The sequence below is a fragment of the Aythya marila genome (genome assembly GCF_965140915.1).
Source record: "Aythya marila genome assembly, chromosome: 22".
NCBI lineage: Eukaryota > Metazoa > Chordata > Aves > Anseriformes > Anatidae > Aythya > Aythya marila.
In genome coordinates this window covers 3533413-3546695 of record NC_139063.1, presented here as the reverse complement: position 1 = coordinate 3546695, position 13283 = coordinate 3533413, and the positions used below count along the sequence as shown (strand labels likewise).

The 13283-nt window shown below is 54.3% G+C and overlaps 2 protein-coding genes across 3 annotated transcripts; both read left to right on the top strand.

Moving 5' to 3' along the window:
• Positions 1-433: 433 nt before the first annotated feature.
• STMN1 (stathmin 1) lies at positions 434-4164 on the top strand. Its single transcript, XM_082777465.1, has 5 exons — positions 434-477; positions 1487-1556; positions 2284-2456; positions 3150-3341; positions 3668-4164. The coding sequence occupies exons 2-5, from the start codon at positions 1544-1546 to the stop codon at positions 3734-3736; spliced, it is 447 nt and encodes a 148-aa protein (XP_082633591.1). The 5' UTR covers positions 434-477; positions 1487-1543; the 3' UTR covers positions 3737-4164.
• A 698-nt stretch (positions 4165-4862) lies between these two features.
• On the top strand, positions 4863-9569 carry PAQR7 (progestin and adipoQ receptor family member 7). Of its 2 annotated transcripts, none has more exons than XM_082777457.1 (2): positions 4863-4883; positions 8223-9569. In XM_082777457.1, exon 2 carries the CDS (start codon positions 8262-8264, stop codon positions 9300-9302), a length of 1041 nt encoding a protein of 346 aa, XP_082633583.1. In that variant the 5' UTR covers positions 4863-4883; positions 8223-8261; the 3' UTR covers positions 9303-9569. The 2 variants fall into 2 exon arrangements, with proteins under 2 accessions (XP_082633583.1, XP_082633582.1); XM_082777456.1 differs by lacking the exon at positions 4863-4883 and adding an exon at positions 6322-6455.
• The last annotated feature ends 3714 nt before the right edge of the window (positions 9570-13283 follow it).

Genomic DNA, 13283 nt, shown 5'->3' with positions numbered 1-13283 from the left:
TTCCTGAGGTGTAGGTGACCACCCCTGAGGCATAAGTGGCCATCCCTGAGGCAGGTGGCACTGAGGTGAGCGTCCATCCCTTTGGGGATGGCAGACAAAGGGAGTCCCACCGCCCTCGAGGAGCGGCAGGAGGACGCCCCGCAGAGCCGCGCACCCCCCGAGCCGCACCGCGGAGCCGCCGCGCTCCGCGTCGCGACCCCGCACCCTCCCCACCGGCCGCCATCGGCCCTCGGGGGTCGCCGCCCCGCCCCTCCGCGAACTACAACTCCCGGCATGCAGCGGGCGGCGGGGAGCGGGGCGCGAGCCCCCCAGCCTCGCCCTGCTTCCCCCCCCCCTCCCCTCCCGCGGCGGGCGGCACGTGCCGCCGCGTTCGGCCAATAGGGGCGGGGCGGGGCGGGTCACGTGCCTTTGTTTGGCGCTTTTGTGCGCGGCGGGGCGGGCGGGAGCGGAGTGGGGCCGGAGCGGCGGAGCGGGCAGGTGGGTGCGCGCTGCTCCTGCTGCTGAGGGCCCGGCGGTGGCGTTGCTGGGCCGAGGGTGGGCGCGGCGGTGATGAGGAACGGCCGCTGGGCTGTGGAGAGGGAATCGTAGCGGGGAGCGGAGCCGGCGGGAGGGCGCTGAGGGCGGTTGTCAGGGCGAGGGGAGGCGGCGCGGGGGGCTCTGAGGGGCCGCGGAGGGCTCTGAGGGGCTGTGGGGGGGACTGTGGGGGGGGGGCTGTGGGGTCGTCGGTTGTGTCCGTGAGGGGGGTCGGGGGTTGTGTGTGGGGTCCGTGAGGGGGTGACGAGGAGCCGGGGGGCTGCGGGAGACAATGGGCGGGGGTCCCATTGTCCCGCCGTCGGCTCGGAGGGGGAGCCGCCCTGATGGCGGCTGAGGAGAAAGGCGGCGGCGGCGCCCCCTCCCCTCCCCTTCCCTCCCTGACAGGACCCCGCCATTGTCAGTGGGGAGGGGGCGGGGCGGGGCCGCTCCCCCGGGGGGCGGCTGTGGGGAGAGGGGAGGGGGAGGAGGGGGGGGGGTGAGGGGAGGGGAGGGGGCGACGGGGGGTGCCCGGATGTAGCCGTTGGCCCCGCCCCCTCCCCGAGCCCCCCGCCCGCGCGCGCGCGCTCCCCCTCCCCTCCCTCCCCCCGCCCGCCCCTCTCCGGCCGTTTGAATTCGGTGCGGTTGGCGGGGCGCGTGCCGGGGGGGCGGGGCCTCCGCCCCAGCGCGCCGTGCTCATTGGCTGGCGCCGGGCGGCCGCGGGGAGGGGAGGGGACGAGGCGGGGAGCCGGGTCCTAGCGCCGCCCGCGCTGCCTGCGGTGGGCGCAGCCCCGCCGGGCGCTAATTGCATCGGCGGCAGCGCCGCTCCCACCCGTCCGCAGCAGCCCCCGCCGGCTCCTAATTAGCGGGTGCAGTCACCTGTCGGCCCCTTGGGCCTTTTCTCGCTGCTGTGGGGCGCTGGGGGGAATGGCAGCCGTGTGCCTGCTGCTCAGAGCCCTGTCTCTTTGTTACCCAGGAGTCCAGCTGTTGGAGGTCTTGCAGAGCAGGCTGCTGGAGGAGAATTTCCTCGGTCATGGCTACTTCTGGTACGTAGCATCGTGTGCCCAAAGCGTTTTTCCTCCCTACCTCTTGATTTCCTATGTAATTGTTGTGCTGTGTTAAATTAACTGTTGTCGCCAGGCTTTTCTCCCCTCTCTAGGCTGCTTTGGAGAAGCTGTTAAAGCAGCGCGTGTGGAAACAGAACCAAAAGCCATCTCAAACTAGGCTGATAGCAGATGGGCTTCGATTCATCTGCACGCCATCTGCTCACTTAACAGAACCGACTGTCATTTAGACATCTTGGTGATCAGAACTGGTGTGCTGCTACAGCTGAAGCCATACAGGGCTGATATGCCTGTGCCCCTGTGGAGGTGTTTAAATAGCAGGAAGCTAGCTTAGGTGTTTCTCACAGAAAAGGTTTCAGAGAGAGAGCCTTCTATGTTAGGTCTGAAGAAGAGATTTGAAATGCTCACCTCTAACTTCTCATTGAAGAAAAAATGTTTTTTTCATTTGGAAGTACGCTACACTTGTTTTTGTGTGTCTGGATATTAAAAGCTAAAATCAAGTGTCAGGCACTTGAGTAATGTATCCAGGCAAAAAACAAAACTGCCCACTGTGTTTTTGAGAGGTGCTGCTGTGTAGAACAGAGCTATCTGCTCTGATGCACCTGTAGCCTTAAGGGAGTGTGGTGGCATTCATTTCTTGAAGACTGCTGTTCCAGTTAGCTAAGTCCATTTCATGGCTTCAAATCCCATTTCTTTTTCGTGTTCCTAGATATACAAGTGAAGGAACTGGAAAAGCGTGCCTCTGGGCAGGCATTTGAGCTGATACTCAGTCCCCGCTCAAAAGAAGCAGTCCCAGAATTCCCTCTTTCTCCCCCAAAGAAGAAGGATCTGTCATTGGAAGAAATCCAGAAGAAGTTGGAAGCAGCAGAAGAGAGACGTAAGGTAGGTTTGCAGTAACAAGTTAAAGTGAATTCTGCTTGATTAGTGTGTGGGGTTTTTTTAGGTTTGTGTTGCGTAAGACAAATGGTGAGTGGCTTGCGTTATGGTAAAGGGAACAGTAATTGAGATTCTAACAATCTTGGGCTCTCAGGGAGATTTATTCCCCAAGTTATTTTGAATGGCCAGTTAAACTGGGGAGATAACTGAGAGGTGATGGTCTTTCAGCAAGAAGCTGTCCTGGTCTCTATTTATAATGTCATGAAAGATTCACGTTCTCCTGAAAAACCTAGCGGTGAATCTATAATTAGAAAGCTTGTGGATGCAGCATCTTGATGTAAGATCTTGCTGATGTAAGATCTCCAGTGTGACTGGAATCAGTAACTCACTGTTCTGAGAAGCCAGAGTCTTCTAGGAAAGATCAATAGGTATTAAAGTAAAAATCAGTGTACAATTCTGGGATAAATCCCACTTAAAGATTTGTGAGCAATGACACAAACTTGCTTTCCTGTGTCACTAGTAGTGGTGAAATACGGGCTATGGAGGTGGAGCAGGTACTGGGGGGCTTTGTACTGCATCAAGAATTGATGCAGATTCCAATTAAAGTGGCAGAAAAACCTCTGCTGAGGAGTTGCAGGCACCTGGATTGTAGCTGTGCAGTTTCTTAATGTTCAGAACGTGCCTGGTCTGTTTTGTCAGTCTCATGAAGCAGAAGTCCTGAAGCAGCTAGCTGAGAAGAGAGAGCATGAAAAAGAAGTGCTTCAGAAAGCCATTGAAGAAAACAACAACTTCAGCAAAATGGCAGAGGAGAAGCTGACCCACAAAATGGAAGCCAACAAAGAGAACCGTGAGGCACAAATGGCTGCTAAACTGGAACGCTTGAGGGAGAAGGTAGGTGTCGAGTCGTGGTTGGGAGGGAACGTGCCAGTGCTCCTCACTCACAAACCAGTTAGAGACCAGTAAATGGACATGTGAGGGGACTGGTACGAATAGACACATCCCTGGGTGTTCTGTGGGTCCAGTCTCAAAAGAAGATCTTTAAATCTCTGGGAGACCTTGTAGAAATCCTCCTCGTGGGGGGGGAGGGCGGATGGGGTTAGAGCAGGCTGCTCACTTCCTCTCGAGCCTTTCTCGAGGTGCTGCAGGTGTGAGCTGGGGCTGGGATTCAGGCGGGGGCGCGCTCTGCGGCTCACTGCTCCCCTGCTGTTGGCTTCCAGGACAAGCACATTGAAGAGGTTCGAAAGAACAAAGAAGGCAAAGACCCCGGTGAGGCCGAAACCGACTGACTTCGTTCTGGAAACTGACACTCTCCCCCTCCTCTAAATATCCAAAGACTGTACTGGCCAGTGGTTTTACTTTTTGGTTTTGTTTTTTAAGTTTCTAGAAACTGATGTAGAACTGTAAAGTTAGATCCAAACTGTACGCTTTCTTTGGGGGCTAGAGGGGAGACCTTCCATGTTTCACTTTTTCTAAAGTGTTGTCTTTCCAGTGTAGCTATCTTCTTGTTGCATCCTTTTCTACTCCAGAGCACTCGCTCCTGGGTTGATGGCTAGTACTGTATCAGCTCTGTAAGACATTTGTGAAAGGAATATGTAGTAAACTGTTCCATGCTCAATATGTTACACTTCAAAAAAAAAATAATAATCTGACTCTGTCCCAGTCTTCTAAAATACTGCTGTAACTGAGTGACTAAATAAAGCTGCACAGTGCTGTTACCATGAGAATCATTTCTGGCACTGACCTGAGGAAGAATTGGTTGGCCGATGCATACAACAGGCATCCTGAGCCAGCGCTGACCCAAAAATCTGTAACAGCATTTCTCCTTGCACCCATGGGCGTGCTGTGTAACTGTCTCTTCCCAGAGCACGCTCATTGTCTCGCTTGTACAGTGGGAGCTTTGTTTGGACACCTCAGCCCTTGTCAGCTGTGGGGTGTTTTTGTTCAAAGGGTTCAGAGCCACCTCCCTTCAGATGCTGGTGCCTCGACAAACGAGTCCTTGTTGCCACATGACTCCGAGCTGACCCGCTTATTTTTTTGGTAAGGGTTTCTGGAAGATAACTTGTGCTGTTGAATCGGGATCTGTGTACCCCTTGCTGCAGCGTCACGGGGTGAGAGCCACATCCACCACCAGAAAATGCTGCTGAAGATAGAATTTGGTGTCTGCTGCAGATGTGGGATAAAAAAACTGTGCCCTGGGGCGAGTCTGGAGATAAGGCCTGCCCGCAGAGATGCATGCCGTGCTTGTTTTTCTGGGAAGTGAAACGTACAACTGTACTTGTGCTGTGAGTAAAGATGCTTTTAGGTGGCGCATTGCTGTATTGTACGCTTGCCTTAAAAACAAAAAAACACAAACACCCTTCCTGTAAGATCAACACGGTCTGGCGTGTCCACGAGTAGCCGTGCAGCTTGGCAGTGAAGGCGAGGTTACGATGGGTGAGTATAAATAGCTGTAATGAATGAAGTGTGTGACTTCCTGAGCTGAAATAATTGGCAGTAATGATCACCTTCCCTCGGAGAAGGGGGCTTGTCACTTCTCAGCCCCTTGTGCTGTCGGGCACTGAGCTCTGCTCAGTCCCACCTCCCTCTCCTTGCTCATGGGGCTGCTTCTGCTCTGTGCCCAGAGCTCCTGGCACTGACCACGCACTGGACATTGATATTCTGAGGAGGGAAAACCTGGTAGGGATATTTTTAAAGGGGCTAATTGAGTCCTGGATCACTCCCCAGTGCTCTGGGGATTGCCAAGGAGGGAGGCTCGCTTCGGAAAGCTCTTGGGTATCGCGCTTGGTGCTTTGCAAAAATGCGACAAAAAGGGGAGGGGGGGGAAAAAAGCTGGGGAATAGGGTGACACAAAGCCAGGCTGCACAGATGGGGTGGCCGAGCTCTTGATTAAAGAACTTTCCAGCACTGTGCTTCATTCTTTGAGGCAGGAAGGGCCTTCTGTCTGCTCAGAAGCCCCCAGCTGCAGGGGGAGCAGCAGGCTCGGTGCTTTCAGTGGCACCGAGCACAGGGGTGGGGGGAGAAAGACCTCAGGCATTACAGACCTGCCTCTGAAAGAAGGTGAGCGGCTCTGGCACTGTGTGGTGAGGCTGCTGCTCAGAATCATTCCCATCTTTATGTGTGAGTGCTCACTGAAACCCAAAAATCTCTGCCTTAACATGGTTGCCTGGTGCTCAAGCAAGCCCAGCAGCCCAAATGCTGTATGCTCCCCCCCTTCCTTCCAAGGACGAGAAGGATGCCAAAACCCAGCCGCTATGAAGAGCAGGAAGGCATTAAATACGCTTCTTTGACTTGCCAGAGCTGTCACACGGCTGCCTGGGGCCTTCTGTTCCCTGCAGTTCTGCTTTTCTGCGCCTTCGTGTGCGAAATGGAGCCCGAGGCGTGGGGCTGGGGCCTCGGCAGGGGGATGGGGAGGGGGATGCACATCCTGGGGGGAGAAAGGGGTAAAGGAAAAGCCCTGCCCTGGTGCAGGAAATAAAAAAAAGAGGAAAATTCCTCTGCCTGACGGGGAGAACCTGCCTGAACAATGCCCGCGCTGCCAGCAGAGCTGCAGCTTCCTTCTTCCTTCAGCGCCGCGCTGCAGCGAGCTGCACCAACAGCCCCTTGTAAGGGAATAAAACCGATATCCCCACCAATTCCCACCGCCAAAAGGCATCAAAACCCCCCCAAAACCCCCAATTCCCACCCCCACCCCCATAAAACCCAAGGTTTTGCTTTCACGGAGCCCTCCCCCCCTCCCCTTCCTGCGGGCATCCTCCGCTCCCCCGGCCCTGCCGAGGCCCCGGGGGCGGCTCCCGGTGCCCAGCGCTGGCTTCGGGTTCCCCCCCGGTCCCGAGCAGCCCCCGAGGTCCCCCCCAAATTCCCCCCGGGGGTGGGGGGGGGGGTGCGGCAGCTCCGAGCCCCGGTACGGGGCGGGCCCGGCGCTGGGGGCGGCGGCTGCGGAGGCTGGGAGGGAGCCGGGGCTCCGCGACCTCCGCAGGGCAGCGCGGCCGCAGCGGGGCTCTGCAGGTGCCTTTGGGGGGGGTACCGGGGACAAACGGGGACAAACGGGGACAGCTCCGGGCTGGGGGCACCGGGAGGGGGCGGTGGGATTGGGGGAGGCTCAGCCGAAAGGGGGCATCGCCCCCCCGGGTGCCTGCTGGAGGTTGGAGGCTGGAGGGAATTGGGGGGGGGAGGTTCGGTGCTGAGCCGGGTTTCCGAGCTTTGGGCTGGGGCTCCGGGGGGCTGCGGGGGCTGGGGGTGAGGCCCCGAGGGAGGCTCGGTTTGGGGGGGGGACACGGGACGGATGCTGCGGAAATGTGCTGCAGGAAATCCCGGGTGCGATGGGGGGGGGGGGCTGGAGGCCGGTACGAGCAGGGTTTGGGGTGCCCAGCGCTGCCCCGGCCCTACACGAGCATCCCTTAAAGCTTCGTGGCTGGGAAGAGCTTTGGAGGAGTAAACCTGGTCCTTGGGAGGGCCCCAAACGGCCTCCAGAGCCTCCCCTGCCTCCTCCTGCCTGGATCCTGCTGCCTGTGCCCCAAAATCTCCCCGGGGGCACCTTTCCCATGGGAACCATCACAAACCGAAGGTCCCCACGCATTGCGGTGTCCCCATCTCTCATTAGAGCTGCTCTCGCCCACATCCGCCCCAGTGGGACCCGAGGCTGCTTTGGACCTCCCCACGGCAGCCCACACCATCACGGGGGGGCTTGGGTCAAGGGGGAGCCTCCTTAGCCAGGCAAGGTGGGAAAAGAGCACACGAGAAGGGAGCCAAGCGGCAAAGAGCCGATTTTTATCCCTATTTGTGCTCCTCAGACAGGCGTGGGTTAGGGACCTATCTGCTCCGCTGCGATGAGGAAATTCTGGAGCGTAAAAAATACAAAGCAGTCCCACTCCCTCCTCCTCCGTTTCCAAACTTTTCCTGTCTGAGCTGTGCCTGAAATGACTGAACTTGCCAGGAGTTAAGGCTGTAAATCAGCACCAGGGCAGGAATTTGGCTGTTTTCCCCCACTTGTCTGAGCAGGAGCAGGTAAACGGGCGTGGGGGAGCTCACCTCCAGCGAGTTCTTTTCAGTGAGCCTTTAAGGCCACCATGCAAAGGCAGAGCGGGGCTGCCTTTATCTCGGCAGGGACAGCAGCTTCAAAAGCATAAATATAGGAAGCTTGCTCGGAAAGATTACGCTGCTGGATGTCAGTGATGCAACCGGATAAACTCACTCAGGCTGCATTGTTTTCGTGTAAAGTCATACGGCAAACGCAGTTGAAAACAGACGGTGAAAACCTCAATCAGATTACGGCCCTGCTCCCCTGCTCCGTTACTTCATCCCCCGAGGCAGCTCCTCCTTAGGTAGGGCAGGGTGCCCGGCCAGAGCCTCGAGCAGGGATTCTGCAGGCGGCTGGCAAGGGAAGATCGGGGCCGCTCCTGCAGCGGGAAGTTTGCTCAGGATGTTGTAGGAACAGAACATCCCGAACCCCTGGGAAGGGCCGAGCTGAGCTTAGGAGCTGGTGTATCCTGATAAATTAATTATTTTGTTGATTAACCCCGTGCTGGTGTCCTCTGCCTCTCCAGTCTTCCAGACTGTCGCCTGTGTGGGGCACTCCAGCAGGGCTTAAGTATCACATCAGCCTCCTTCATATCGCTATTTTTGGAGACTCTCTTATTTCAGCTACTCTCTAGTCATGCAGGATTTTACATATTAAAATAAATTAAAAAAAAAAGCATTCAAACAGCCCCTGTTGCTGAGTTTGGTGAAGCTGCCATTAAACCCCACAGCAAAACTTTCTTCTTTGTCCCAAAGGTTGCGCCGGGTGGCGGCGAACTGGACTTTGGCTGTGTCATGGCAACGGCCGTCCCTGAAAAGCTCAGCCGCCTCTTCGTCAACGTGCGGCAGGTCCCTCAGCTGCTGGCCCCGCTCTCCCCCTCCACCGTCAGCAGTGCCGAGGTGCCGAAGGTCTTCTGGAAGCCCTACATCCACGCCGGCTACCGGCCGGTGCACCAGACGTGGCGCTATTACTTCTCCACGCTCTTCCAGCAGCACAACGAAGCCATCAACGTCTGGACCCACCTGGTGGCCGCCCTCATCCTCCTGCTGCGGTTCCAGCAGCTCTCGCAGAGGGTGGATTTCGGGCAGGACCCGCACGCCCAGCCCCTCCTCATCATCATCGTGGCGTCCATCACCTACCTGACCTTCAGCACCCTCGCGCACCTCCTGCAGGCCAAATCCGAGTTCTGGCACTACAGCTTCTTCTTCATGGACTACGTGGGGGTGGCCGTCTACCAGTACGGCAGCGCGCTGGGGCACTACTACTATGCCATCGAGCCCAGCTGGCACGAGAAGGTCAAGGGCTTTTACATGCCCGGGGCCGTCCTGCTGGCGTGGCTGTCCTGCGCCGGCTCCTGCTATGCCAAATTCCGCTACCACCAGTCCGCCCACGTGCTGGGCAGGCTGTGCCAGGAGATGCCCTCGGGTCTGGCCTACGTGCTGGACATCAGCCCCGTAGTGCACCGCATCTACACCGCCCCGCCGGCTGAGCACGCGGACCCGGCGCTGCTGTATCACAAGTGCCAGGTCCTGTTTTTCCTCATCGGCGCCTTTTTTTTCTCCCACCCCTACCCGGAGAAGTTGTTCCCTGGGAAGTGCCATTTCTTCGGGCAGAGCCACCAGATCTTCCACGTCTGCCTGGTGCTCTGCACGCTGGCGCAGATCGAGGCGGTGGTGCTGGACTACGAGTCCCGGCGGCACATCTACTCCTCCCTGCACGGTGACCTGGCTCACAACTTCTCTGCCCTGTGCCTCTTCACCGTGACCTGCTCGGTCCTCACGGCCACGTTCATGGCCCGCAAGGTGCAGAACAAGCTGAGCTTCAAAGAAGATTAGGAGCCCCACGGGAGAAGCTGGGGCGCTCGCCCGCAGGCCTGAGCGGTTCCTCTGCAGCTGGTTGCAGCGATGCCATGGCAAAGGCCACAGAGATTGAGGAGAAGAGGAATGAGACGCTTTGCGAGCTGTTTCTGGGCACTGCTCTGGTTAGGGAGGGGGAATTAGAGCTGCTCTTCGTGCTTTTTTTAATTCACAGTTAATCCCAGCTTGATCTCAAAATGGTACACTGGTTTCGTTCAAACGCCTGAATAAACAGCTGGAACAAAACGCTGGTGGTGGTGCAGCCCTGTGCCTTCGCGGATGGGAGCTGGGAAAGGTTCTGGGATGTTCCTGAGGCTTGGGGCAAAAAGTCAGGAGCTGCTGACCAACTTCCCCGCTAGCGGTGGCAGCATCCGACCCACCAAAGCAAACAGACCCGTGGGGGCTTGTATAAATCATAATGAAGGGTAGAAGGTTTATTTCAGATCAGTTCAGGCCCTTTTTATGTAGGGTAGGGAATTGTGCAGAGCTCAAAGAGCACGCAGGTGGGCTTGGGGTGGTGGAATTGGAACTGTTTGGAAGGGTCCCCAGCAGATCACCAGGCCCACACTGGATGGGGACAGGGAGCATGGGTGGGATGTCTGGCAGCCTGTCCCCTCACGCCCTGTCAGCTTCTGCCACGTCCCTGGGGAGGTCCTGCCCTCAATTGATTATTCCCACTGTAAAAAAATTCTTTCCTATATCAGGACAGAACCTCTCCTGGTGCGGCCTGTGCCCATTGCCCTTTGTCTTCTTGTCTTCTCCACCCGCCTCATGGCTGCCCTCCAAGTACAGGAGCCCTGCGCTGAGCCCCCCTGGGCCTGCTCCTCACGGGGAGGCCAGACCCAGCTCCCTGGTGTTAGCAGCAGGCTTTTGGGGGCTGCTTCCAGCCCAGAGCATTCAGGAAGGTGGCGAGCAACGTGAGGCCCAGCAGCAATCCCTGGGGTCCCCCCCGACAGGCTGCCGGCCGGGGTAAAGCCATGGATCGCCCCCCTCTGAGCGTGGCCTCCTCACAGACCCTGCACCCAGCCCCTATCCCCCCAGTTTGCCTGCAAAAGGGAGCCTCAGCTGGACGTCAGCTTGTTTGCCACCAGATTGCACCGTCGGCTTTTTTTGGGTTTGGTGCAGGGCCCTGGTTGCCTCCAGATCTGCCAGGAATTTACAAATGAGTGGAGGACTTGAAGAGCTCCTCTTACGTGACTGCTGCCATTGCCCCTTCAGTTTTTGGTGTAGCCTTACTCCTTGCTCTGGTCTGATTTATGATTTTTTCTCTTTGCCTTTGCTATTTTGGTGGAAAAACAAACAAAGAAACCAGTTTTACTGAGTCCAATGCAGCCTTCCCTCTTCTATGATTTTCAGATTTCCCTAGGCATTGGCTTCTTGCTGTATCAGACTTCTGCCCAGCCCCATTTCTTATAGGGTCCAATTAACTGCTTTATTCAGTGGGCTGCAGCCGGACAAACGGCCACGTGCACGGTGAGCAGCAGCCCTGCACGAGCAGTGAATGATCTTTGCTCACCAAGGGAGAGCTCCACACAAATGCACCTTCTACAATGTCTTTAGGGAAAAGCGGTTGCCTTCTCTTTAAACGTGCTGAGGCACATCAGATTGGATATTTCTCGGTTGTAGCAATGGGGTTTAAATACCGTCAACTTTGATCTACTAAATTGCTGTGCAAGAAATTCCTAAACAGTACTAAGCTGGTTTTGAGCATTCAGCATCTTAGCAGGGAGTGTTTTGTGAGTACAAGCACCCTGCTTGCTTACAGGAAGCTTTTTGCAATATAGTGAAGAGCTTGAGCAGCAAAAAAAAGGGCGTCCTAAGTAGAAATGTTGCATGAAATCTAAGCTTAAAAATAACTAGTGACCAAAAAACCACCTTAAACCTTTTGGATAAAAGCCAGGGCATCTTCAGAAAGATCCTTTGGGAAAGCAAACCCACAAGTCTGCACCTACTAATTCACACGTATATCATAGCAATAAAAATTGATTCTATAACCCAGCACAGAAAGCAGACAGAAATCAAGAGCGTGTGCCTCTCTCTTTATGTCCTATTCTGTGATCTGCCTCCAGCACTGCTGGATTGTGCAATCATAAAGACAATATTGAGTAGTGTGGTTGCCCAAATTTCTCATTATCATTTGTGATCCCGATGTCAGTATTGAATGAGACTACAGGAGTGAGTCTGCATTGTCCCACAAGCCTGTAGGACACGTCGCTGATGTCTGTGCCTCTCGCTATCCAGCCGGCCATTGTGGGTCAGACAAGTGCAGTAGAAAATCAAAATCAATTGTACACATAAAGTGCACACTATTGATGAGTAGGAATTAAAAGGTCTGATCTTAGGAGAATATTTCCACGACTGAATGATTTTTATGGTGTTTGACCCTGAGATAAGAAAACATAATTTAGTAGGCAGATGAAATTTGGAGGGTATTTCGCAGCACAACCAACTACAATAAGATGTGGGTGATGTCGCTGCTTGACCTGGGAGAAAATACAGCATTCTCTCCTTACATCACTACTTGTGTTGTTGCTAAACACTGAATACTGGCAGGACAGTCTGTGTAAATATTCCTATCTGCAAAATATCTGGACTAAAGTAAAGAGCAGCATATCGCTGCCATAAAATTGCCATCAGCACTTGAATTCATTTTCCCTCCTGACCGGTCAAGTTGTCATTTGACTGAAATGCCCTTTCACATGAGATAATGCATCTTGGAACACTAAGTGCAGATTGACAAAGGTTTTCCCTAACATGAATCTTTTATAAAACGAGGAGGTTCCCCAGACACCATAGCTCAGTCTCTTCTAATTCTTGGGATTTTCAAACAAAGCTTCAGAATCTTTGCAGGGGGTGGGGGGGTGTCCATGGACCACTCGGATGGGTTAGGAATCTTTTGTACCAATGGTAGAAAAATGTTTAAAAACCTACTTTAAGTATTTAATAGAAATGGCTGGCTGGAGACCAATAGCTTGCCAAAACGACTGAGTACTTCCAGCAAGCTGTCATTTAGCTATGAAATCGGACATGACCTATTGACTGGTCCTCAGCACCAAAATTAAAAGATATTGATGAATGTCGGAGTTTTCAGCAGAGGAAGTTTATGCATCCTATACAGGCCACTTGTATTGGCGATACACTTTAGCAGGGCACTGATCAGAAAAATCTAAAAGAGCATTATAGTGCTAGTTATACTTCTCAGCAAATATTGATCCTAGAGCAGGAGTGGCATCTTCATACCAAGCATGCATAACAGGTCTGAATTTTTGGCTACTGTGCTGCTAACACGAGCTCCAGGAAAACCTCTGTACACAAAGCAAGCCTATTTCTTTCCCTAGCTTCCCTTTTCTAAAATGAGGTCTCTTCCTCTTCCCTCTTCCAAACATTTTGCTTGCATTTACTAAATTTTAGAGTGTTTGAATGGGTGTCACCTGCTCTGTTTTTACAGGCTAGATATAAACATCACTCCATCTTCAGTGTGTCTGACAGCTAGACTGGGGGGGTAGCAACTTGCTCCTGAAAGGAAACACCAAGTTGTACGGGCTGGGAAAACGGAGTAGCAGTTGCAATGTTCAGGGATGTTTAAAAGAAGTCAATGTGACAAGAGAGGTGGCATGGGGAAAATAAATGAGGGGTCAGGGATCATGGAATATAAGGACAGGTGCTGTATATGAAGAAGGAATGAGTTTGGAGCTGCCCAAAGTACTGTTCTCTGTTCTGTTTTGTTTTTATCAGGAGTGCAGCACTAAGCTGTTACAACAGAACAGATTTTCTGCAGAAATTTACACCGCATTCCTTTGGGGAGGATTTACATTCTTAGATTTTGCATAGCCAAGCTGAATGTTGCTATTGTGATATGTAAACTCTAGCTTGGTTGTAGTTAGCCTTTTTGTAACCAACCGTGTATTAAAAGAATGAAAAACAATGCCAGAAGATAACTCCAGTGCTTTGACAGAAGCA